Source organism: Mustela nigripes, chromosome 7, assembly GCF_022355385.1.
Source record: "Mustela nigripes isolate SB6536 chromosome 7, MUSNIG.SB6536, whole genome shotgun sequence".
NCBI classification, from domain to species: Eukaryota; Metazoa; Chordata; class Mammalia; order Carnivora; family Mustelidae; genus Mustela; species Mustela nigripes.
In genome coordinates this window covers 73,408,510-73,435,130 of record NC_081563.1, presented here as the reverse complement: position 1 = coordinate 73,435,130, position 26,621 = coordinate 73,408,510, and the positions used below count along the sequence as shown (strand labels likewise).

The following is a 26,621-nucleotide window of genomic DNA, read 5'->3' as shown; positions in this document are numbered from 1 at the left end:
CTCCATCACTTTCTAGCTGTTTGATTTGGGCACATTACTTGACCCACATGTACCTTAGTTTTTACAGCCATAGAGATATAATACAGGTCAACAATCCCTTACCTGCAACTCTGATATGCAAAAATCTCTGAAAACCAAAAGTTTTGTGACAAACTCATTTGGTAGCAAGTTTTGACTGGAGTTTACATGAGGTTATTGGTAGTCCATATTTATCCCACTACTGCAAATAAACGGGTTTTGGTACAGAAATATTGATTGCAGGGTGTTGCCGCAGAATCTCTGGGGGTGTCGCATATTGTACCCATAAAGGGAAGACAGCACCTCTCAAAATATATCTGAAACAATGCTTTTTTTTTTTTTCTTGCCTAGCAAAGGAGAACTTGTGGCAGAACACTACCTCCCTGAACAAAGCAAAGAGTTGATCTTAAATTTAAGTTTTTACCAAAGCACAGCTGTTGGTGATTGGGTCTGGTTTCCAGGATTCTAGATTCCACTTGCCTATTCACAGTTGGGGATCAAGGCCAAAGAACTGCCAGTCTTCCTATTTCTTTTTTGAATATGGAGAATAGGAACTTTAGTCAACCCCTGTTCTCCTTCCAAATCTGAAAAACCCTGCATCCTGAGACACACCTGGTCGGCAAGGCTCAGATAAGGAACTGTGAACCTTAAGTACTTCCCTCACAGTTCTTGAGCAGATTTAATTAATCTGTAAAATAAATGGAAAGCTCTGTGAGCAGATTTAATTAATCTATGTGAAATAATTGGAAAGCTCTGTGTAGCTGGCAGGTTTTATTATAAACAGGTAAAGGCTTGCCACTTAGCATCCGTTTAGCAAGTGTGTCAAGTGCCTGCTAAGGGCAACGCTCTGAGAATACAAGATGAACAGGGGACCTGATCCACTGCTGAATAAACCTGAATCTCCCCCTCCACACCCCGCCCCCCCGGAAGTGCTTTAAACCACAGGATTTTTCATGCTGGCGCGGGAAGGCCTTTCTCCGCAGGGGCTTCTTTCCAACCCAGCAGCCGGGCCACTCCAGCACGCGGCGCGTTTCTCCGTACCGCGCGGCCCCTGCTCGCAGTCCCTGCCCCCTTCCCTTTCCGGGAAAGCCGGCGTCCCGAGGCCGAGGCTCCGCGGCCGGCTTCGCCCGGGTGAGCCCCCCGGAGCGCGCGCGCCAGGCGCCCCCACCGCCGCCTGCGGCCAGAGCCCCGCGCACCCGGGTGCCCTGTCCCCTCCCCACGTCGCCGGAGGCCCGAGAGGGGGCGGGGCCGGGCGCGCACCGCCCGCGACGCCGTCCGCGCACGCCCGGGCGCCTGCCGATTGGCCGCCGGGGCCAGTGTTCCTCCAGCGCAGCGCGCCTCCCCCCAGATTTCCCGCCAGCAGTCGCCGCGCGTTTTATTCCGTGCGTCTAGCCGCTCGGTCCGACAGAGCGGTTGGTCCTCGCCGGCCGTCGCTATGTCGCGACAGAGCACGCTGTACAGCTTCTTCCCCAAGTCGCCAGCGCTGAATAATGCTAATAAGTCCTCGGTCAGGGCTTCAGGTGAAGGCGGCGGTGCCGCTGCCGCCACCGGGGCCTCCCGTTCTCCCGGCGGGGATGCGGCCTGGAGCGAGGCCGGGCCTGGGCCCTTGGCAGGCTCCGCGTCGCCGCCGGAGGCGAGGAACGTCAATGGAGGGCTGCGAAGAACTGCCGCCCCTGCGGTCCCCGCCAGGTAGCGGGGGACGGGGGGGAATTGGGGGTGGGGGCACAGCGGCTGGGCGAAGGGGGCCTGGGGAAGGGACGCTCGCTTTGGAGGGCTTGTGGGGGTTCGCAGCTAGGCCTTAAGCTCGGAGGACGTGGGGCTGCATACTTGGCTTTAAAAGGGTGCAGGGCCCGAGTTTGTAGCCTTGGCGTTAGGGGGCGTAGACTGTAAACAGGGTAGGAGGAAATGGGCTGCGGGAAGAAAGCGGGGGAAGAGACGCGCAGACTTTGGAGGAAGAGGAGGGTGCCACCAGGTGGAAGGCCGGATTAGAGAAGGAGTGCAAACTGCTCGGGGTAGCGAGGAGAAAGGGGAGATGGGAGCGTTGGGGGTGGGGCAGGAAGAGAAAGGAGCTGTGCACGCTCCGCGCGGGGTGCGCACCGGGGCAGGGCGGGGGAGAAGGGGTGGTGCCTGTCTGCAGCGGGGGAGGGGTGGCGGGAAAGAGGAATGCCTTCGGGGAGGATGAACACTTGTACCGCAGAGGCTGTGGGGGCGCGGCGTGCATTGAGAGGGGTTCGAGGAGGAGGTTCCTTGTTGAGAGCTGGGATAGGGAATTGAGGGTCAGCAGAGGTTCGGGAAGCACTTGAATGTTTGGCTGGGAGCCTCGGGCGCCTCGACCCTGGGAGCGGTGGGCCCTAGGCCAGCCCTTGTGGGCTGTACAGGAGGTGGGAGTGGGGGTGGGTCACTAGCTGAGTGCACCGGGGGTGTGTCACGCCGCGGACCGAGGAGTCTGATTGGTCCGCGTGAGGGTTGCAGGGGCGGGGCGGGGCAGGTGGGGGGAGCAGAAAGTGCTGGGGTCCGCCGGCTCATTCCATAGATAGGCCGAGCGTGCAACAAAACAAATGAAGAATTTAGAGGCTGTATTAATTTTGATATATGTGGAAGTATTGTGCGGAGTTGAAAAAGATGCTGTTTTATGATATAGTGTCTCTTTTGTTGACAATTGCATGGGAGGATGAGGCTCCGCAATCTTTTCCGGAGTCGAGAGTGAGACTATCTAAAGGCTGTGGTCTGGCCCTGGGCAGGGATGGATGGACGCGATTGTGCGGAGGCCTGCCGGGAGGTGTCCTCTCTCTCGGAGCCCTTCGGTACTGTTCCACGGCGTGACCGGCCTTTTGTCGGAGCAGCGGGCGACATTTTGAAAAGCTCGCATTTTCTGTATCCCAGGTATTGTATTAGGCACAAAGGATAATGGTAGCCCTTTGAAAGGATGAAGAAACAGGTTTAGAAAAAGTGAACTCCCCTTGGGCGCCTGGGTGGCTCAGTGGGATAAGCCTCTGCCTGCAGCTCGGGTCATGATCTCGGGGTCCTGGGATCGAGTCCCGCGTCCGGGCTCTCTGCTCGGCAGGGAGCCTGCTTCCTCCCCTCTCTCTCTGCCTGCCTCTCTGCCTACTTGTGATCTCTGTGAAATAAATAAATATAATCTTAAAAAAAAAAAAAAAAAAGAAAAAGTGAACTCCCTTAAAGATCAGAGAGTTGGTTAGTGGTTCTGAATAGGCTCATTCGAATGTGTTGTTTTATGTGTCCTACAGATTTTCCAAAGTCCTAAGTGTCATCACAGTACTACTTTCCTTTAAGTGACCCTTTCAGGCAGTGAGTTTAACTATATAATTGTGTGAAGAGTAGTAGGATATGCCTCTGGCTTACAGATTATTTTGAGGGTTTTTTTTTTTTTTTTGAAGATTTTATTTATTTGATGGAGCACAAGCAGGGGAATAGGGAGGGAGAAGCAGGCTCCTTGCTGAGCAGGGAGCCCGATATGGGGCTCCAGACCCTGGGATCATGACCCCAGGGAAAGGCAGCTGAGTAACCGACTGAGCCACCCAGGCACTCCCGAGCCCCCCCCCCCCCCCCCCCCGCCCCCCCCCCCTTTTTATTTATTTATTTATTTGATAGCGATCACAAGCAGGCAGAGAGGCAGGCAGAGAGAGAGGAGGAAGCAGGCTCCCCAACGAGCAGAAAGCCCAGTTCGGGGCTTGATCCCAGGACCCTGGGATCATGACCCAAGCTGAAGGCAGAGGCTTTAACCCACTGAACCACCCAGGAGCCCCTGAGCTCATTCTTTTTGAGAAACTGTAGATATGAGAAGTAACAATGTTACTCTCTAAGGGAGATTTTAGTTTATAAAGGAAACCTCCATTTGTAAGGATGTCTCTTGTTCTGAGTTAATCAGTTTTCCTTAGTATCTCCTGTGTATAGGGGGATATACATAAACTTTTTTTTGGTTTTCTCTCATTAACCTTTTACTCCTAAGGGGGTCTCAGCCAAGAACTCAGAAGGCTGGAAAGAAGATATTTTTCCTCCCCTACATTTGCATCCTCCGTAATAGTTTTTCTTTCATCATTCTTCATGGGACATGCAAAATGTGTTATAATGTTTATTATATTTATTATATATAATTTATATTATATATTATTTATTTATAATATATATTTATCATATAAAATTTATATTATATATAATTATTATTGTATATTACGTGAACTGATTATTCCTGCATCCATGCTAAAAGGCCTTCATTCAGCAAATGCACATCATGTACCTGCTACTGTGCCAGGCACAGAATTAGGCATTATGGATCTTGGATCCACCCTTGTATTCAAGGACAAGCAAAAAGGCAATTCTTGGAGCAGAAGCAGAGTGTATAGGTTCTGTGTGCTTTGGTCAGGGGAAGGGGGATATATATGTCAGGGTAGGTTTTTGGCTCTTCAGGATAAGACCCAAGAGGCAGGCAGGAGTCAACTACAGAGGGAGTAAGGAGGTGTTAGGAAGCTGGTTCAGGAAGAAGGTCCTGCAGATTGTGATAGACAGGAAGAGAAGAGAAGGGACCCTTGAAGAAGAGGGTATGTCAGGATCCAGTCGAACAAACTGATGGGCCACCAAGACATCTGGACTTTTCTAAGCGTCACTTGAAAGCTTTAAGAAGAAGTTGAGCATCTTTTAATGTTGGACATGTACATTTCCTCTTGTACTTAAGTGTTCCAAGTGTTTTGCCTGTTTTTTTTTTTGTTTTTTTTTTTTAAGATTATTTATTTATTTATTTACTTGACAGAGAAATCACAAGTAGATGGAGAGGCAGGCAGAGAGAGAGAGGGAAGCAGGCTCCCCGCTGAGCAGAGAGCCGGATGCGGGCCTCGATCCCAGGACCCTGAGATCATGACCCGAGCCGAAGGCAGCGGCCTAACCCACTGAGCCACCCAGGCACCCTTGCCTGTTTTTTTTTTTTTTTTTTTTTTTTTTCCCCCGTAGTTCTTTGCCAGTGGTGTGTGATTCAAAGTCTTTTTCTACCTTGGGTCATCCTTTTGCCAGCTTATGTTATTTTGAACAGAAATTTGTAATGTCAGATTTGTCAGTCTTTTTCTTTATGGCTAATACTTCAATAGATTTTATTTAAGAAATCCTTAGGGCAGTTTGAGGATTTAGAAAGCTCAGTCTCTGGGTGCCTGGCTGACTCAGTCTGTAGATGCTGTGACTTGATCTCGTGGTGGTGAGTTCGAACCCCACGTTGGGTGTAGAGATTACATAAAAAATAATAAATCTTAAAAAAAAATCTCATTGACTTAAGTGTGTTTGGTGGGTAGACCTACTGGTAATGGAGAGAGCATGAGGATAGTGGCAGTGGGGGTAGGATTTAGAAGAGGAGTTGAGAGACCAAAGTGCTAGAGCACACAGCTGTTGGTGATGATGTAGATAATGGGACATAAGAGCAAGGAGAGAGGCCAGATGACATCAGTTTTGAAGTAAATGGCTATAAGAGGAGTAGAAGGAGGGGCGTGTGGGTGGCCCAGTTGGTTAAGCATCCCGCTCTTGATTTGGCTCAGGTCATGATCTTTGGGTGCTGGGGTTGAGCCTCACATGGGGCTCCACTTTCAGTGTGGAGTCTGAGGGGTCTGTTACTCCCTCTGCCCCTGCCCACCACATGCACATGCTTGTGCTCTCAAAATAAACAAATCTTTAAAAAAGGAAAAAAAAAAGGACGTATGTGTACCTTAAGCCTGCTTCTCATACTTTTTTTTTTCTGTAGGTTTCTTTTTTCCTTTTTTTCTGTAGTTTGAGATAATAATCGTGACAGCTATAAGGCTTCTGACCACTTATGTCTGGCTTTTTATTATTATTACTACAAATCTTGGCTAGTTTATTTTTTACAGTCTTATTTCAGTGATAATTGTCTCTCCTTGAATTGTATGCCCTGTTCCCATTCACAGACAAGGAATGGTCAGACATGGCAAATCTTTTTTCAGCACCTTTATTTAAAGGTAACTATCTGCACTAGTTGTGGGTGCTTTCCTAAGAACTTTCGTACAGTTTAGTGTATTTATTTATTTATTTTTAAAAAGATTTTATTTATTTATTTGACGGAGATCATAAGTAGGCAGAGAGGCAGGCAGAGAGAGAGGAAGGGAAGCAGGCTCCCCATGAGCAGGAAGTCTGACGCGGGGCTCGATCCCAGGACCCCTAGATCATGACGTGAACCAGAGGCAGAGGCTTTAACCCATTGAGCCACCCAGTCACCCCAGTTCAGCATATTTATAGCAGTATGTTTTTCCAATTAATATCACACCCAATATAATAATAGTTATTTTAAGAAAAGAGAATTAAAAAAATTCAAGCTCTTTAAAAACATTCTGTGGACTCAGTGTCACAGACCTAACTTGTTTTGATTGGCAGAATTAAAGCAGGTATTAAAGATGTTCAAACTTGGGGTGCCTGGGGGGCTCAGTCGGTTACCCAGCTGTCTTAGACTCAGGTCATGATCCCAGGTCCTGGGTTGGAGCCCTATATAGCGGCTCCCTGCTCCCCCTTCCCATTTGTGCTTTCTTGTGTGTTATCTCTCTCTCTCTCTCTCAAATACATAAAATCTTTAAAAAAAAAAAAAAAGATGCTCAACTTGTCATAATTTGGTATGTGGGAACCTCTTTTCAGCTGCTTTTTAAAAAAATTACTATTACTATTTTTAAGACTTTATTTATTTATTTGACAGAGAGAAAGACAGTGAGAGAGGGAACACAAGCAGGGGGAGTGGAAGAGGGAGAAGCAAACTCCCCAGCTGAGCAGGGAGGCCATGCAGGACCAGATCCCAGGACCCTGGGATCATGATCTGAGCTGAAGGCAAATAGACGCTTAACAACTGAGCCAGCCCCGGTGCCCTTATAAAAAGTAATTTTTAAAAGATTTTAATTAATTTATTTATTTGGCAGAGAGAGAGAGAGAGACATCGAGAGAGGGAACACAAGCCAGGGGAGTGGAAGAGGGAGAAAAAGGCTCCCACCTGAGCAGGGAGCCCCATCTGAGGCCCCATCCCAGGACGCTGAGCAGATGCTTAATGACTGAGCAATACCCAGGCGCCCCTTTTGAGCTGCTTTTATGGCTTAACATTGCCTCAGGGCTTTTGAAAACCTTCATTCTGATGATTTTTACATGCTCTAAGGCATGAAATTAAGCTTCTCCACAAAGAACCTGGGTTCTGGGTGCCTGAGTGGCTCAGTAGGTTAATCATTTGCATTTGGTCCAGGTCATGATCTCGGGGTCCTGGGATTGAGTCCCGCACTGGGCTCCCCAGTCAGCTGCCCCTTACCCCACTTGTATTCTCACTTGCTCTCTCAAATAAATAAAATCTTGAAGAAAAATTCTAAAGAACCTGTTTTCTTTTAACTTCTTTGAGGTTTCTTTTCCAGTGCTATTTAGAAAATAATATTAGATGCCAGTTTGGATGGTAGTTGCATATGGTCACCCTAGACCCTTGTGCATAAATGATGAGCCATAGTTAATACAAGCTGAAGGAGAAGGAAAAGGTATATGGGCAGAAGTGTATTGGTAGGTGAGTAGGTATTGTGGGGGCATTGGAATTAATTGTTCTGATTACTTCTTTTTTCTCAGTACTGCATTTAGTTGTTTAAGGGTAGGGGAAGTCTCCTCTAATGGTCCACCTTGAGAGTTAGTTGCAAACACTAATAACTGATTTCTAAAGTTGGTTTCAGAGTGTGTTCATGTTATGACTCAATGTTTATATGCACAGGTTTTTGTTAGACAAGCCCAGTTTATTTTTTATTGCTTACAGAAGCAAATTCTAGTAGTGCTTTTGTATCCACTGATTTTTTTTTTTTAAGTAGATGGCCTAAAAAGTTGATTATGAATTTGGGGGTACAACCAGTAATTGACACCAAGATTATGGACTAAAGTGAAAACAAAATGTGACTTTAAAAAGCAAAATTTTAAAAAATCTGTTAAGTGTATGTTTGGCTTTACTGAGTCATTTCTTATTTTTAGTTGTATGAAGGTTTTATTATTATTTTTAAAGTAAGGTCTGCGGCCTACGTGGGGCTTGAACTTGTGACTCTGAGATCAAGAGTCATATGCTGTACCCACTGAGCCAGCCTGGTGCCCTAGTTGTATGACAGCTTTTTTTTTTTTTTTTAAATAATGTATTCTTTGTTTCAGGGGTACAGGTCTGTAATTCATCAGTCTTACACAATTCACAGTACTCACCATAGCACATACCCTCCCCAGTGTCCATCACCCTGTACAACGGCTTTTACATTTGTTTTTCTGAGCTGTCACCTCTCCCCCCTTTTTTTTCATTTATTATTTTTTAAATTAACATATAATGTATTAGCCCCAGGGGTACAGGTCTGGGAATCGCCAGGTTTACACACTTCACAGCACTGCCCCCCCCCATTTTAAAACTGCCTTTGGAATCCCAAGAATATCAAGAATTTAAGATATATTAACATTTTGGGGAGTCCTGGGGGGCTCATTCAGAAGAGTGGGTACTACTGATCTCAGGGTTTTTTTTTTTTTAAGATTTTATTTATTTATCTGACAGAGATTACAAGTCTCTGAGAGGCAGACACGGAGGGAGAAGCAGGCTCCCTGCTGAGCAGAGAGCCTGATGCGGGGCTTGATCCCAGGACCCCAAGATCATGACCTGAGCTGAAGGCAGAGGCTTAACCCACTTAGCCACCCAGGCGCCCCATGATTTCAGGGTTTTGAGTTTGAGCTCTCTGTTGGCTGTAGAGATTACCTAAATAAACTTAAGAAGAATTATATATTAACATTTTAAAAAACACACAGTTGTAATTGGATCTTCTTTGTAAGTACCTTGTAAGGTAATTCCAATATTTTGGCATTTTAGCTTGGGCTTTAGGAAGCAGTGTATTTTACATTGTAATAAAATCTTTAGATGTGAGGTGACTTTTCGGCCTATATATTTTCAAATTGGATTTGCATAGGGCTAATGATCCTTGTGAAGACAGTTACATGAAAAGAGAAAGATGTTAAGATTATCAGAAAATATAGCCAAATATTAAAATACAGTGAAGTTAATATATTGGGTAAGGCCTTAAGTAGAGCCAGTGGAATAGCTGGATGTGATTTTATAGGATTATTAGGCTCTTGATAAGGACCAGCGTATGACAGATTATAGCACATTCCAGCTGTGAATCGTAGGCTTGCATTGTATTTCCATGCTTTATTGAAAAAAAAAAAAAAAGGAGGGGGGGGAGCGGCGCCTGGGTGGCTCAGTGGTTATAAAGCCTCTGCCTTCGGCTCAGGTCATGATCCCAGGGTCCTGGGATCTCATGATCCCAGGGTCCTGGGATCGAGCCCAGCATCGGGCTCTCTGCTCAGCAGGGAGCCTGCTTCCCTGCCTCTCTGCCTACATGTGATCTCTTGTCTGTCAAATAAATAAATAAATAAAATCTTTTTTTTTAAAAAAGGTGTTTTTTTGAGAGAGAGCGAGAAAATGAGCATGAGCAGGAAGAGAATCTCAAGCAGATTCTGTGCTAAATGCAGAGCCCAACTCTGGCCTCAATCTCATGACCTGAGCCAAAATCGAGAGATGTTTAACCAACTGTACCACCTAGGTATCCCCTGTATATTTTAAAATACAGTATTTAGTGTTGGTAGGAAAACTTGAGTATTTGCATGGATTATATTTCCTTTTATGTTGGCATTCTTTGGAAACTATACAACTACTAGAAATCAAAGTTTTAAAATTACCTATAGAGAGTTGAAGTCTTCCCACAAAATTAAAAACTTTTTTAGCATTAACTGAAGAGAAATTTTATTTTACTTTTAAAGATTTTATTTATTTGAGAGAGAGTAGGAGCAGAGGGAGGGGGAGAAGCAGGCTCCCCCCTGAGCAAGGAGCCCAATGTGGGACTCGATCCTAGGACCCTGAGATCATGACCTGAGCTGAAGGCAGACAGTGTCACCCAGGGGTACTTACACGGTATATTTTATTTCCTGCTTAATGCTCATTTTGGTTGGAAGCCACAGTTTCCTGGACCAGAATTTTCAAAGTGTCAGCTTTTAAAAAGCTTCGGCACTTTAACCGTGCTTATTAACTAAATTTTTTAGTCTTTGCATTTTATAGTGTACTGCCAACTGCTAACATCGGAAAAGTTAGGTTATGTGTAAGATTTTATAAGTATATGATTACATTTAGGGTAAAGTGATGTTGAAAAACAATTTGAATAGTTAATTTTACAGATAAGGAATTTACTTGAAAACTGATAATTGTAATTAGCTTTTACACATTTTTTCTCTAATGGAAATTACATTTGCCTTGCAAAATTAAAGATACTAAATTTTTAATAACTTTGGTTCCTTGGAAAAGAATCTTCTAATCATTTATGAGACCTTTGAACACCACTGTATAGTGTGTTTTGCAATTTGTACTACATTTGTACAAGTGAGAGTTTTAAGGTAACCGTAGTCTTAGCTCAAGTTATTTCCTTTGGGAATAAAACTAGAATGAACTTACTTATGTTAAAACAGTAATATTTTATCACAAAGTAAGTTAAGGTGTAAAGCTAAAAAAAATTCTCCCCATGACTTCTAGGTCTCAGTCAGAAACTTGAGTTACTTTTAGCTAAGGATAGAGGGGACTTTCAGGAGTCAGGCTTGGCCATCTTATTTTTGCTCGAGAATTTTAATCTAGGTAGGTGTTTGGGTGGCTCATTTGGTTAAGCGTCTGCCTTATTCAGCTCAAGTCGTGATCCCAGTTTCCTGGGATCAAGCCCTGCAGTTGGCTCCTTGTTCAGTGGGGAGCCTGCTTCACCCTCTGCCCCTCCCCGTTCATGTTTTTGCTTTCTCTCTCGGAAATAAAATCTTAAAAATTTTTTTTTTCATCTAGTCATGTAGTTTCTCTGGGAGCCCCCAAGACTGCTGAGATTCCTGCAAGTGCTCCGTTGCCTCATACCAGGCAAAATAGAATTCCATCAGATTTTGAGGCATCGTAATGTACCACCAAGATGTACATGCTTGTCAGTCTGGTATCCATTAACTCCAGTCTTGAGAATTTGTAACTTTTGCAAGACATGTATGTTATAAAATAGCTGGTGCCCAGTTCAGCAATTAGTCCTTACCCTCCATAACTCCGTTCACACAGGCAAAAAAACCCGACCTCTTGAATTTTACAAACCAGGAGCTCTTTGTAAACCTCACTCATACTGGTTGGGCTCAGCACTTATCCACCTGTATTTACTAAATTCAGTACATCGGGAAGAGACTGCCTCAGACTAGCCACATGGGGCTTAGACTTTGCTATGTACACACCAAAATGTTACCTGAATCTCAACTTTTTAAGGGATTTAGTTGCCTTTAAGAAGGGCAGTCAGGGGTGCCTGACTGGGTGGCTCAGTCAGTTAAGCACCTGCCTTGGCTCAGGTCATGATCCGCAGGGATCAAGCCCCGAGTTGGGCTCCCTGCTCAGAGGGCAGTGTCCCTCTGCCCTGCTCAGTGCACATTCTCTCTTTCTTATAAATAAAATCTTTAATAAGAAATAAAGGGCAGCCTGGCTTGACAGATAGGTATCCCTGCTGATACCCTTCAGAAAAATTTGCTTCGATAATGCATTTTGAAGCCTAATGTCTCAAAACTATACAGCCAGAAATATGCTTCCTGATGGGGACATGTTCATTGAATTAACACGTACTTACTATGACCAGTCTTCTAAAAATGATGCTCAGGATTTGGACTCAGAACCGATCAAGTGTCTTTAGGGAGACCAGTTACTTCCCTCCTTTAGCAGCAGAAAGAGTACAGTTTTAGGGCAGTCTCAGGTACTTTCAAACAAAAAAAGCTTACAGTTTTCTGATAACTCGGGATAGGCTTTTTGTGGTTAAGTGGCTACCTGGCCGAAGTTAAGAGAAAGACTGCTTGACAGTAGGGAGGCTTGTAGACCATTCTGCAGAGCTCTCAGGGTCTTTGTTTCCTGTTCGTGGGCTCATGGTAGAAATTGGAATTGGATAAGAGCTTCCTTTGTGAAGATGAACTACGTGGTGAGCTTGATGGCAATATTTATGGATTTGTGCTTGTGCTGGTTGCTGTAGATTTCTGTAAGCGTGCACATGCTGCAAAGGCCCTTGAGAAAAGCTAGCCATGCTGTTGTTTTTGTCTCTTTTCTAACTGTGTAGCCTAGGGGGATTCCATATTCACATTTTTTTTTTTTAAGATTTTATTTATTTATTTGACAGAGATCACAAGGAGGCAGAGAGGCAGGCAGAGAGAGGGGGCGGGGGGGGGGGAAGCAGGCTTCCTGCGGAGCAGGGAGCCGATGCGGGGCTCGATCCCAGGACCCTGAGATCATGACCCGAGCCGAAGGCAGCAGCCCAAACCACTGAGCCACCCAGGCACCCCCCATATTCACATTTTTGAAGAAAGGAATACTTTAACTTTATCCTTAGGTCTGAATAAGGTCACCCCAGTGTACTAATGCAAGCTGTTCTAAAATGTTCTTGTTTGTAGTCTATTTATTTTACTTCTGCAGTTATTCAGTGAAAACCTTTCAGCAAGTTCAGAAAATCTTGGTGTATATAGTATTTGAGCAGAATTTATTAGCTGTTGTGGAATCTCCATCACTGAGGGACTCTGCTGTAATTAAATTTTTACTTTTTTGTTTTTATTTATTTAAGAGAGCATGTGTGCATGAGTAGGGAGGGGCTGAGGGAGAGGGAGAGAGAATCTCAAGCAGGCTCCACACCCAGTGCAGCCTCCAATAAGGGGCTCAATCGACTGAGCCACCGAGGTGCCCCTGTCAAGTTTTAATTTTAATTCTGGTTAGCTAACATGCAGTGTTTCATTAGTTTCAGGTGTACATCTGCTGTAGTTTTTCAGCTAGATTCTTCTTCCTCTACCTCTCCTTTCCCTTTCTCAAGAAACCTTCAGGACCAAATTAGTTTTCATGAAGATTGAATCTTTGTTTTTGATTCTGCAGGCATATATATTCATTATTGTTTGGCAAGTCAGGCACTTCCAATCCAAATGGAATTTTTTCACAAGATTTTTAGGGCTGGGGGGTGGTAGTGTGCTAGGTAGGTTGTGGAGTGTTAACTGGAAACATTTCAAATAGAGTCAAATGAGGTAGTATTTATTGTCATTATCAAATCACATATCAATGTTTCATATTTTATTAATGCCCTGAGTCAGGTCCTGTTCCTGATACGTACCATATTGTGGTTTACTAGAGTCAAATGAGGTAATATTTATTGTCATTATCAGATCACATATCAGTGTTTTTCATATTTTATTAATGCCCTGGGTCAGGTCCTACCATATTGTGGTATACAGGTGTGATTCATTATAATTTGGAGAGCATGTACAATGAGTCTGTGCCTTTTTCTTTGCATCAGTATTCTGTCATAATTTGGGCATTGTTTATAAACTTTGATTATTATGAGAAGTAGTTTCTCATCTTAATACCAGAATTCATTATATTTGTATTTGTCTTAATATTTTAAATAAGCATTGTGATATTTGCTTATGTTTTTAAAAATGACTTGAACATCTGATTTTAAAAAATTAATTCTAGAATTTGGGTGCTTGAATATTAATGCCAGAAGACTTCAAAGGCTTCAGTATTAATGCCAGATGCCTTCCTTGGAATTGCTTATTTGTAGGTAATTGCCTATAATGCAACTTAACCAGATATTAACCAAGTTATGTATTTCCTTTGGCAACAGTTCTTGTGACTTCTCACCAGGTGATTTGGTTTGGGCCAAGATGGAGGGTTACCCCTGGTGGCCTTGCCTGGTATACAACCACCCTTTTGATGGAACATTCATCCGTGAGAAAGGAAAGTCTGTCCGAGTTCATGTACAGTTTTTTGATGACAGCCCAACAAGGGGCTGGGTTAGCAGAAGGCTATTAAAGCCATATACAGGTAAGAGTCTACTCCTCAGTGTGTGTGAGAGTGAGTAAGAGAGCAAGCACACAGCACATGAGCACAAGTGTCTTTGACTGCCATACAGTGAAATTAAGTGTGTGTTATGCCAATAAATTTCAGGAGTGGTAGGTTGAATGCTTCCATCATGGGAAAAAGATACAACTGGTCTGGTTGGTTGTGGAGTGGAATTTCTATTTCTTTATTTTCAGTTGACTTATGGCAGTATCATGCCCTTAAGGGGAAAATGTTTCCATGATTAGATCTCATTTGGACCATACTACCAAATTCAGGCATGAAAAGGCTAAGTTAACAGTGTCCCGTCTTCAGAGATCTAAGAGAAAGGCAATGCAGTCAGGATATATAGCAAATAGATTAGTGACATTGTCTAGGGCAGATGGACATGCATATTTACCTGGCCTTTAAAACCCTCACTTATGAGCGAATCTACGTTGAGTTTCACATCATACTTTTGGACCCATAATGTTTTTTTTCCAGGTCCACCTTTTTAAAGTCCTAGACTGCAGCAGTCCCGCCTATGTAGTGTCACTTGGGGCAGGTGCACCCTGTCAGTTTGTTGAGTTATACCGTGTGTGCACATTGTGTTTGCATGGTTCAGTGCTTGTTTACACTTGAGCATGAATGAGTCCTTGCTCATTATCCTCAGGTTCTTCAGGCTAGGGTGCTGCTGGACTCATTGTTTAGGAATCACAATATGGGTCAATTTGCTAGGAGTCTCTGGGAATTCTGACTTTTGGTCATAGTGCTCATCCTGCAGGGTCAGGAGGGCACACTGAGAAAGTTAAGTCTGCATGGAAATCTGACCTGCAGGATGGAAAGAGAATCTGAACATTTGGTTCTGTCTTCAGCACTAATTTGCTGTATAATCTTGGCCAACTAAGTAACTCAAATACTGTTTACTTATAAAGTGAGAGAGCTGAACCAGGTAACAGGGTCTTTTTCTAGGACTAATCTTGAGATGATATTTTTTTTTTAATGAGAGCATGCTAGTGAGTATGGGTCAGGGAGGGGAAGAATCTCAAGCGCAGGGCTCCGTCTCTCTCCGCTCCTCTGAAATCTTAACCTTAGCTGAAATCAAGAGTTAGATGCTTAACTGATTGAGCCACCCAGGTACCTCTAATTTCGAGATTCTAAACAAAGCTTTGGCAACACGACTTTAATTTAAAAATACCCCCCAAATTTTACATATATATTGTCATTATTTTGTAAATGCAACCCTGTTGAATATTGCCTTTGCCATTTAAATTTCCAAATTGTTGCAACAGCATGGATGAAGAAAAAGTAGGTTTTTATTTCTTTTTTTTGGTGGGGGGGTTCCTTAAAATTGTAAATGCAGTCTGCATTGGGTTTTTTGGGTAACAATGAGGTAGGTCATTAGATATGTGGGGGTGAGTGCAGCTGCAGACAGGCACTTGAGGAAGTTAGGAGGCCACCCTCCAGTGGATTTTGATTGTTACAGTTTGTAGTACTGGTGCAGCTCTTTAGAAAAATGGGAAATTGCACCTTTATTTTAGCCAGTCCCTTAAGTTGCTAATGTAATGGCACTTTAGGATATCCTGTTAGTTTTATCATACAGGTTTGTTTTCTGATTTGGTCAGAAGAAAACAAAGACCTTGCTAGTTAGGTCTCTTAGGAAAAACTAAATAATTTTGTGCCATTAGACTTGTGATTATCTGCATCTAATCTTTTGGTCAGAGGACAGGAGTGTCATTTAAAATTATAACTCTTGGAGCACCTGGATGGCTCAGTCGGTTGAGTGATTCTTGGTTTTGGCTCAGGTCATGATCTTGGGGTCCTGAGATGGAGCCCTACATCCCACTCAGTGGGGAGTCTGAGATTCTCTCTCTCCTTACCCTCTGCCTCTCCCCTGACTCATAGGTGTGCTCTCCCTCAAATAAAAATTTTTTTTAATAGTGAATTGGACCCTTCACTTAGGTTCCAGTTCTTTTTTTTTAAATTTTATTTATTTGACAGAGATACCAAAAGTAGGCAGAGAGAGAGGGGGGGAAGCAGCCTCCCCACTGAGCAGGGAACCTGATGTGGGGCTCCATCCCAGGACCCCAGGATCATGACCTGAGCCGAAGGCAGAGGCTTAACCCACTGAGCCCCCCAGGCACCCCTCAAATAAATAAAATCTTGAAGAAAATTTAAGGGGTGCCTGGGTGACTCAGTCATTAGGCACCTGCCTTTGGCTAGGGTCCTGGGATGGAGCCCCACGTTGGGCTCTCTGCTCAGCAGGGAGCCGCCTCCTCCCTCACAGCTCCCCCCTGCTTGTGTTTGCTCTCTCCCTGTCTCTCTCTCTCTCTCTGGGTCAAATAAATAGTGTCGTGGGGAAAAAATAAAGGGATAAAGGAAGAGTTTGACCTGAAAACAAACAACTTGATTTAATCTAGACAACAACAACAAATTCAGTTTGAACTAGGTTACCTTTCCAGAATGTTAGTATCCTTACCCTAGGGTTTTGTTTTTAGTATACCCTATTTAATTACCTTGGGGATAAACTTAGTATCATAGCTTCATTTAACTGTCAGTGTAGTTTTTGCCTTCGAAGTAATTTTTTTGTACAAAGCGTCTCAAACCCCTTGAACATCTCGTGCTTCATCTGAAGAGGTGTGCTTTATATTTAGGGCCACAGTCAGGAGAGAGGAAATAGCCCTGGGTGACCCAACAGTTAAGGCAACTTCAAGGAGGTCAGATAGGTAATTTAAGTTTCACTAGTAGTTTTCCCCTGGTAATTTCTTCTAGGTAGGCTTTATTGATCTATTATCAGTCAAAAGTAATGGGCATTAAAAACTATTCTTGATTCTTGTCCATTACAACAGATATTATACATTGAGCCTATTCCCTAGCTAATGGTTCTTATTTATAAATAAGATTTGCTTAATAAGAAATATAAATCTAAATTTTTTAGGTTCAAAATCGAAGGAAGTGCAAAAAGGAGGTCATTTTTACAGTTCAAAGCCTGAAATACTCAGAGCAATGCAACGTGCAGATGAAGCCTTGAATAAAGACAAGATTGAGAGGCTTGAACTAGCAGTGTGTGATGAACCCTCCGAACCAGAGGAAGAAGAAGAGACGGAGGTGGGCTACTGTTACACAAGTCAGTTGCTAATTCTTTTGGGAAAGTGATGGAAAAGGGGGGGTATTAAAGTGATATTCTCTTGTTTTATTTATATGATTTGCATATATACACACACACACACTTTAATCCTCATACATACCTTCTTTTGTCTTTTTTCTTTGTGAGAGTGTGTGAGCATGAGGAGGGGCATGGGGAGTGGGGGAGAGAATCTTAAGCAGGCTCCATGCACAGCGGGGAGCCCGATGAGGGGTTTGATTTCACAAGCGAGATCACCTGAGCCAAAATCAGGAGTCTGGATGCTTAACCGACTGTGCACCCATGTACCCCAAATACTTGTACCCATAATTCTTTATTTCTGTAGAACTGTAGGTTACTTTAGATTAGAATCTCAGCAGCCATTTTGCCTGAGTTCTCAAGCTTCAAGCCTGGTGGAAGATAAGACGTAGTACCATTTTGGTAACAGGTTAACAAGACAGTAAGAACATGGTGATAAAATTGGTTATGATGTCTGGCAGTAAGCCTCTATTTGAGGGTGTGGTTAAGTCCTGGAAATGGATTTCCTAATGCTCTCAATACTTTTTTTTTTTTTTTGTATTTCGGATAGGTAAGAGAGGTTAAATATCCATGAAATACAACCTGGGTTTCAAACTTTAATAGTCACTATTTGAATTGATCATTCTTCTCTAATTTAACAAATTAATGAACTGTGCGCTTAAGAGATTCATTTATGACTGAGCCTGATTTTATATTATTATAGATAGGGAATAACAAACTAACGAGTATTTTAAGAGAAACGAAAGAAAGTATTTTTAATCTTACTTTTGAGGCCAGGGGTCTTACCATTAATGAAAGGTTTAGAACTGGATGGTAATACAGAGATCACTGAACCTCATATAACTTCACATGTGTGGGAGATCCATGATAACTGAATTATGCCTTGCCCAAGAAGCTACAGCTGGTTTGTGGAAGAGCAAGGACTAGAAACCCATACAGATTGCACTGCTTTCTTAAACTAAAATTTATAAAATGGCAAAGTTCATAATACATCCCTCTGGAAGAGGAGAGATGACCCTGGAAGAAAGGTAATTGGGATTTAAAGTTACTTCCACAGCTGATTGTTAATGAGGGTATCAACTGTAGGTATTTGGGATATATGGTCATGCTAATGGCTTCATCACTACTGTACAGGATAAAACTCAGGAGAGAATCACTTAACCCTATAGTATGATGCTACTGAAATTGATAGTTGTGTGTGTGTGTGTGTGTTTAATTCTTGGAGGAGGAAAGTTTCTCATTTCTGGAGCTGGGTTCTTCTCTTGATCAGGATACTGCAGCATATTGAGAGATACTCCACAGCAGTACTGTAATTTTCCAGATTGTTTTTTTATTTAAATAACTCTTTCTTTGCCTGTCAGGTTGGTGCAACTTACTCATCAGGTAAGAGTGAAGATGATGATCATGAAATTGAAAGTGAAGAGGAAGTACGGCCCAAGGTCCAAGGATCTAGGCGAAGCAGCCGCCAAATAAAGAAAAGAAGGGTCATATCAGACTCGGAGAGTGACATTGGTGGTTCTGACGTGGAATTCAAGCCAGATGGGAAGGAGGAAGGAAGTAGTGATGAAATAAGCAGTGGAGTTGGGGACAGTGACAGTGAAGGCCTGGACAGTCCTGTCAAAGTTGCTTCAAAGCGGAAGAAAATGGTGACTGGAAATGGCTCTCTCAAAAGGAAAAGTTCAAGGAAGGAAATGCCCTTGGCCACCAAACGATCAACTGGCATTTCATCAGAAACCAAGAGTGCTTTGAATGCTTTCTCTGCCCCTCAAAATTCTGAATCTCAAGCCCACGTTAGTGGAGGATGTGATGATAATAGTCGCCCCACTATCTGGTATCATGAAACCCTAGAGTGGCTTAAGGAGGACAAGAGAAGAGATCTACAGAGGAGGCGACCTGATCACCCTGATTTTGATGCATCCACACTCTATGTTCCTGAGGATTTCCTTAATTCCTGTACTCCTGGGATGAGGAAGTGGTGGCAGATCAAGTCTCAGAACTTTGATCTTGTTATATTTTATAAGGTGGGCAAGTTTTATGAACTATACCACATGGATGCTCTTATTGGAGTCAACGAACTAGGACTAGTGTTCATGAAAGGCAACTGGGCTCATTCTGGTTTCCCAGAAATTGCCTTTGGCCGATATTCTGATTCTCTGGTTCAAAAGGGCTATAAAGTAGCACGAGTGGAACAGACAGAGACCCCAGAGATGATGGAGGCACGATGCCGGAAGATGGCACATATATCTAAGTATGATAGAGTGGTGAGGAGGGAGATCTGTAGAGTCATTACTAAGGGTACACAGACCTACAGTGTATTGGAAGGTGATCCCTCTGAGAACTATAGTAAGTATCTTCTTAGCCTCAAAGAAAAAGAGGAGGATTCTTCTGGCCACACTCGGGTGTATGGAGTATGCTTTGTTGATACCTCACTGGGAAAGTTTTTCATAGGTCAGTTTTCGGATGATCGCCATTGTTCCAGATTTAGGACTCTAGTGGCACACTATCCTCCAGTACAAGTCTTGTTTGAGAAGGGAAATCTCTCAACAGAAACTAAGATGATTCTAAAGGGTTCATTATCCTCCTCACTTCAGGAAGGTCTGATACCAGGCTCCCAATTCTGGGACGCAGCCAAAACATTGAGAATGCTCCTTGAAGAAGGATATTTTAAGGAAAAGTTAAATGAGGACAGTGGGGTACTGTTACCTCAGGTGCTTAAAGGTATGACCTCAGAGTCTGATTCTCTTGGGTTGACACCAGGAGAAAAGAGTGAATTGGCCCTCTCTGCTCTAGGTGGTTGTGTCTTCTACCTCAAAAAATGCCTTATTGATCAAGAGCTCTTATCAATGGCAAATTTTGAAGAATACATTCCCTTGGATTCTGACATGGTCAGTGCTATAAGACCTGGTGCTGTTTTTGCTAAAGGCAACCAGCGAATGGTGCTAGATGCTGTGACATTAAGCAACTTGGAGATTTTCATGAATGGAACAAATGGTTCTACTGAAGGGACCCTACTAGAAAAGATTGATAGTTGCCATACTCCCTTTGGTAAGCGGCTTCTCAAGCAGTGGCTTTGTGCTCCACTCTGTAGCCCTTACGCTATCAACGATCGTCTAGATGCTATAGAAGACCTCATGGCTGTGCCTGACAAAATCTCTGATGTGGTAGACCTTCTGAAGAAGCTTCCAGACCTTGAAAGGCTGCTGAGTAAAATTCATAATGTTGGGTCTCCCCTGAAGAGCCAGAACCACCCAGATAGCAGGGCTATCATGTATGAAGAAACCACATACAGCAAAAAAAAGATTATTGATTTTCTTTCTGCTCTAGAAGGATTCAAAGTAATATGTAAAATTATAGAGATTATGGAAGAAATTGCTGACAACTTTAAGTCTAAAATCCTTAAGCAGATCATTACTCTACAGACAAAAACTCCTCAGGGCCGTTTCCCAGATTTGACTATAGAACTGAACCGATGGGATACAGCCTTTGACCATGAGAAGGCTAGAAAGACGGGACTAATTACTCCCAAAGCAGGATTTGACTCTGATTATGACCAAGCTCTTGCTGACATAAGAGAAAATGAACAGAGCCTCCTGGAATATTTGGAGAAACAGCGCAGTCGAATTGGCTGTAGGACCATTGTCTACTGGGGGATTGGTAGGAACCGTTACCAGTTGGAAATTCCAGAGAATTTCATCACTCGTAATTTGCCAGAAGAGTACGAGTTGAAATCTACCAAGAAGGGCTGTAAGCGATACTGGACCAAAACTATTGAGAAGAAGTTGGCTAATCTGATAAATGCTGAAGAACGGAGAGACATATCATTGAAGGACTGCATGCGACGACTGTTCTATAACTTTGATAAAAATTATAAGGACTGGCAGTCTGCTGTTGAGTGCATCGCAGTATTGGGTAAGACTTTGAACAAGCTTATTCCTAAGGGTTTGGTTAGTCATGTCTTATGTCCCAGTTATGCATTAAGATTTAAGTCCATTGGACATTTGCCATTGAGGTATATTTCTGAATACGGTTATGTATTTTGATGTGTATATACTTGTGCCCTCACTAGACAAAATGGCTTAGTTTGCCTGGAGCAATTCAAGTTCATTTTTTGGTCTTGTTCAGTCTTGAATAATTGAAAGATTGGTAGATTTTTAGTTTTTTGTTTTTTAAAAAGCAGGGAATTTTGTTTTGTTTTTAATTCAGGGCTTGAACTAGGGCCCTGAGATTAGGGACCTAAGCGGAGGCGAGTCCTATGTTCTAGATGCTCCATTGACTGAGCCACCCTGGCACCCCAGATTTTAGTACCTTTAGTATCATGATCCTGATTTTTTGGTTTTTTAAAGATTTTATTTATTTGACAGCACAGGGAGAGGGAGAAGCAGGCTCCCTGCCAAGCAGGGAACTGGATGTGGGGCTCCAGATCATGACCTGAGCCAAAGGCAGAAGCTTAACTACTGAGCCACCCAGGCGCCCCTGGGTTTTTTTTTAAGCTTCTCATTTTTGTTAGAATAAGTTAAAACTGTATCTTGGCCCATCACCACTTCTTGCATTTTCAGTCGATCTCTTTACATGCATATTTTTTTTTTTTTTTTTTTTTAAAGATTTTATTTATTTATTTGACAGATCACAGGTAGGCAGAGAGGCAGGCAGAGAGAGAGAGAGGAAGAAGCAGGCTCCTCGAGGAGCAGAGAGCCCGATGTGAGGCTTGATCCCAGGACCCTGAGATCATGACCTGAGCTGAAGGCAGAGGCTTAACTCACTGTGCCACCCAGGCGCCCCTACATGCATAGATTTCAAGATTTTATTCTTTTTGCTCTTAGCCCAGATCATCACATTTTCTTTCTTAAAGCTGATTTCTAAGAGCCCTGATTTATATATTTATAATTTAGCAACCTTTTCAATTTCATAAATACTCTTTTTTCCCCTTAAATTTCCAACATACTTGGAGCCTTTGGTGTTTCACAGTTTAGGTCCCCCCCCTCATCTACGGCGGTGTTTTAAGAATACAGTAACCAGGGGCACCTGGGTGGCTCAGTGGGTGAAGCCTCTGCCTTCGGCTCAGGTCATGGTCTCAGGGTCCTGGGATCGAGCCCCCACATCGGGCTCTCTGCTCAGCAGGAAGCCTTGCTTCCTTTCCTCTCTGCCTGCTGCTCTGCCTACCTGTGATCGCTCTCTTAAATAAATAAATAAAATCTTTAAAAAAAAAAAACAACAGTAACTACCCAAATTTGTAAAAGAACTTTTTTGATCTCAATACAACTGTCCAGAAGTATCCTTTGGTTTGTACCACATTGATTCCTTAAACCAATACAACTTTGAGCAGTTTGGTGGGTAATTTAAAGTGTCCCTCAGGACAGGTGTTCAAAAAGATGCTTTTGTATCAGTGTGCCTGTTGTGTTAATATTTCACTTCTAAGAAGTGTTAGTTCCAGGATTAGGTCAAGTAAAAGCGGTTCAGTCTAGCATTTCCCCAGTATCTCTTAGCTTACCCTTGGCATTCCTCTGGTCCAGATGTTAGGGGGTCTGTCTTGAGGGGAGAGATTTTGGGATGAAAATGAGTTTTCATTTCACTACAAGTGCTCCCCTGAAGACACATAGAAACATTTAGGCTGGTGGCTCATTTTCTGTTAATGAACGCATTAAAGCATTTTGTGTGTTCTAGAGTGCCTGTTGTTAGAAAAAAAAAATGTATAAAAAGCAACTAGAACATACCATCCTCCACTGGAAAAGTGTTTTTGAATGACTTTTTATATTAATTAGTTGGATCTTTGTGCTTCTTAAGCAGCTTCTAAAATGATGAAGCCTCACTTTTACACTCTGTTTAACAGATGTCTTACTGTGCCTGGCTAACTACAGTCGAGGGGGTGATGGCCCTATGTGTCGTCCAGTAATTCTGTTGCCAGAAGAAGGTACTCCTCCCTTCTTAGACCTTAGAGGATCACGTCATCCCTGCATCACGAAGACTTTTTTTGGAGATGACTTTATACCTAATGACATTCTAATAGGCTGTGAGGAAGAGGAGGAAAATGGCAAAGCTTATTGTGTGCTTGTTACTGGACCTAATATGGGGGGCAAGTCTACGCTCATGAGACAGGTAAACTGAACCTTAAGGTACACAAGGTCATTTGTATACTTTGGGAATATATTACATATTTACGCCACCCTTTTCTAAATAGCACATAAATTATATAGAATTCAGTCACCAGCATACTAGGAAGCAAGGGAAAAATGCTTTGTAATGTAAAATTGAGAATTGTATTTACCTTTATCAAGTATCTGCTCATGTTAATGGGGAGCATACATTAAAAATCTGAGAGATTTCAGCTTATGACTTTACGAACTCTGACTTGATTGGATTCCTCTCCTCTGAAGGTATATGTATCCATAATGAATGAAAATGTTAGAGGTGTGTTACTCAGACTCATTTGTGGGAATCCTTATAAAAGAACCATGACAGACTTGTTCAAGTAGGTGAGCAAATAGAATTCATGACCTTTAATAACCTTTGGAAACTGCTTTCAGGAAAGACAATAAATATATCTGTCTTTTTATACCAGGGGTTGGCCAGCCACTAAGCTAAAAATGATTTACATTTTTTAAAGGGTTAGAAAGGAAAAAAATGTGACAGAGACTGCCCTTGACTAAAAATATTTGCCAACCCCCCTGCTCTCCTGTATTTAATCTTAGGTTCGCCAAATTCGCTAACTAGCAAGAGGCAGTATATAGTCCAGTGGTCTTCAATCCCATTTTCATTTTTTTTGTATCACTTAGGAGAGCTTGACAAAGAAAGTACAGATAGGGTTCCACTGTCCCAGATTGATACATTTGGTCTGGAATTGGTTCTAGGCATCAGTAATTTTAAGAGCTTCCAAGTGATTCTACTGTGTAGTCAGCCAATGGTGAGACCACTAATGCAGTGGGTTAAAATCTCACAGGCTTTGCGGTTTTAAGGCCAGTTAGGTTCTAAGCCTCTTGTTTTTCTAGGCTTCACTTTACCTGCTTTGGATTGTGAACGGTTTTTAAGAGTGCCTGACTACTACATAAATGATGTATATCTATGTTTTTCTTTAATACCAATTAGTAAAGACCTTTTCCTCCTTCCTCCAAAGGCTGGCCTATTAGCTGTAATGGCCCAAACCGGTTGTTACATACCTGCTGAAGTATGTAGGCTCACACCAATTGATAGAGTATTTACTAGACTTGGTGCCTCCGACAGAATAATGTCAGGTGAGTTTTCTTTTTTCACCTAAGGCGTTATTACTGGCCTGTTCATTTCTATATTTTGTACAATAAATACATCTGTCTTGAAATGTGTACCAGCCATTAAACTTGATGTTTGATTTTTCCTGTTACACAGAGTGGAGTACTCTGAGGCACTTGAAAGTATTCTTTCTTCAAGCAAGAATTGCATGATCTCTTAATGAGATGTAATCTTTAGTACTGGGTAGCTCATGATATGAACCAAAAGATGAATAGACTAATTCAGTATTCTAGTTCTATTTAGTAGTATGTTGTGTGTGTGTGGTTTTTTTTTTAGGTGAAAGTACGTTCTTTGTTGAATTGAGTGAAACTGCCAGCATACTTACACATGCAACGGCACATTCTTTGGTCCTTGTGGATGAATTGGGTAAGACATTCCAATTTCCATTTGAAGGCTATTTATAAAATTAAAAAAATTTTTTTGTAAACTCTAATTTTTCTTGAAGATGATTGGCCCTTTCTTTTTAAAAAGTCTGAAAGCATTTACCTCTAATGCCATAGACCCACCTCTAGTGCCATTCAGACCTATACTGGAAGATAATAGATAATGTTAAAAATGGTCTTTGATTACAAGGCTCTAAATTTTGTCCTATTAAAATAGTTAACATTTAATGAGAAACTAATAGGACATTTCTGAAGATCAGTGGTACCCAAAGAGTACTCTTTAAAAAAAGAAATGCAGGGGTGTCTGGCTGGTTCAGTTGGTAGAATGTGGGACTCTTCACCTCAGGGTTAAGTTAAAGCCCCATGTTGGGGCTTTAATGAAATTTTTAAAAATATAATGTACCCTACTCCCAGGGCTGGTAAGTGGATGTTTAGCTAAATGGGGTCTATTATTTGGATGCACTAATTTATGTCACTATTTTACCCCCCCCCCCCGCCTTTTTCATTCCTTTGTGGTATAAGGCAGATATAATTTATGCATATTTTACCTTCATAGGGAGAGGTACTGCAACATTTGATGGAACAGCAATAGCAAATGCAGTTGTTAAAGAACTTGCTGAGAACATAAAGTGTCGTACATTGTTTTCTACCCACTACCATTCATTAGTAGAAGATTATTCTCAAAATGTTGCAGTGCGCCTGGGCCACATGGTATGTATAAACTGCTTTCAGAAGTTTAGATTTTGGAGAGAATCAAGACAGGTATGTCCACTGCTAGCACATGAACACAGCATAATAAAATATTTTCCTTTTTAGGCATGCATGGTAGAAAATGAATGTGAGGATCCCAGCCAGGAGACTATTACCTTTCTCTATAAATTCATTAAGGGAGCTTGTCCTAAAAGCTATGGCTTTAATGCAGCAAGGCTTGCTAATCTTCCAGAGGAGATTATTCAAAAGGGACATAGAAAAGCAAGAGAATTTGAGAAGATGACTCAATCACTGCGATTATTTCGGTAATTATACTTGCATATAATTTTGCTATGGAGCTGACCTTCACCATCCCCCTTTGCGGTTTATTCATGCACTGTGGAAAACATGAACTGATACCTTTTTTTTTTTAATTTTAAGGGAAGTCTGCCTGGCTAGTGAAAGGTCGACTCTAGATGCTGAAGCTGTCCCTAAATTACTGACTTTGATTAAGGAATTATAGACTACATTGGAAGCTCTGAGTTGGCTTTTGACAAAGGTGGTAAATTCAGACAACATTATGATCTAATAAACTTTATTTTTTAAAAATGACCATTTTTCCATTTTCTTTCTAGGAAATTAAACCCTTTTAATTCTTATCTACCTTCTACATAATGGTTATTGAATACTCCACAATATATTAAGTCTAGATGTTATGGTACATGCATACACTTTCAGGCTGTTTATACCCACTGTCACCAATACACATAAATGGGGGGGGGGCTATGAAACTGTATAGGGCTGTATATATACTTGTCTCAGCTTAATGCAGGAAATTGCTTTTAATTTCCAGCGGTTTGTCTAAACTGTTCAAAAAAAAACTATGAACAGAGTTCAAATACAGGACTGTTTTGAAGAGACTTTCTAAAGTGTACTTTAAAACATAGTAGTTTTTACCTTTCACAAAACTGAGTTACAAGAATACTTTTTGTTTTACAGTGCATCCCTTCCTAGGAAGTCTCATTAAAACACTCACTTTTTCTAGGGGTGATTTTGAATGCTGCACAGGGAAGGGAAGGAAATAATAGTCTTAACTTTTCTTAAAGGATACCAGAAACATTGCTGGATATAATTTAAGATTAGTGTTTTCTCTTTCATAGAAAGAACGTACATACTGGGACATGAGTACAGTTACAGCAAGTCTAGGTGTGCTAACAAAACAGGGCACATTCAA

At 42.2% G+C, this 26,621-nt stretch overlaps 1 protein-coding gene across 1 annotated transcript; it reads left to right on the top strand.

The window, feature by feature from the left end:
• Nucleotides 1-1,325: 1,325 nt before the first annotated feature.
• Nucleotides 1,326-25,999, top strand: MSH6 (mutS homolog 6). Its single transcript, XM_059406118.1, is given in 12 exon segments — nucleotides 1,326-1,562; nucleotides 1,565-1,619; nucleotides 1,621-1,707; nucleotides 13,698-13,897; nucleotides 16,830-16,999; nucleotides 18,416-20,963; nucleotides 22,882-23,147; nucleotides 24,163-24,280; nucleotides 24,591-24,680; nucleotides 25,254-25,408; nucleotides 25,514-25,713; nucleotides 25,829-25,999. Coding segments are annotated over 12 exon segments (4,080 nt in total). The 5' UTR covers nucleotides 1,326-1,453; the 3' UTR covers nucleotides 25,911-25,999.
• Nucleotides 26,000-26,621: the final 622 nt, after the last annotated feature.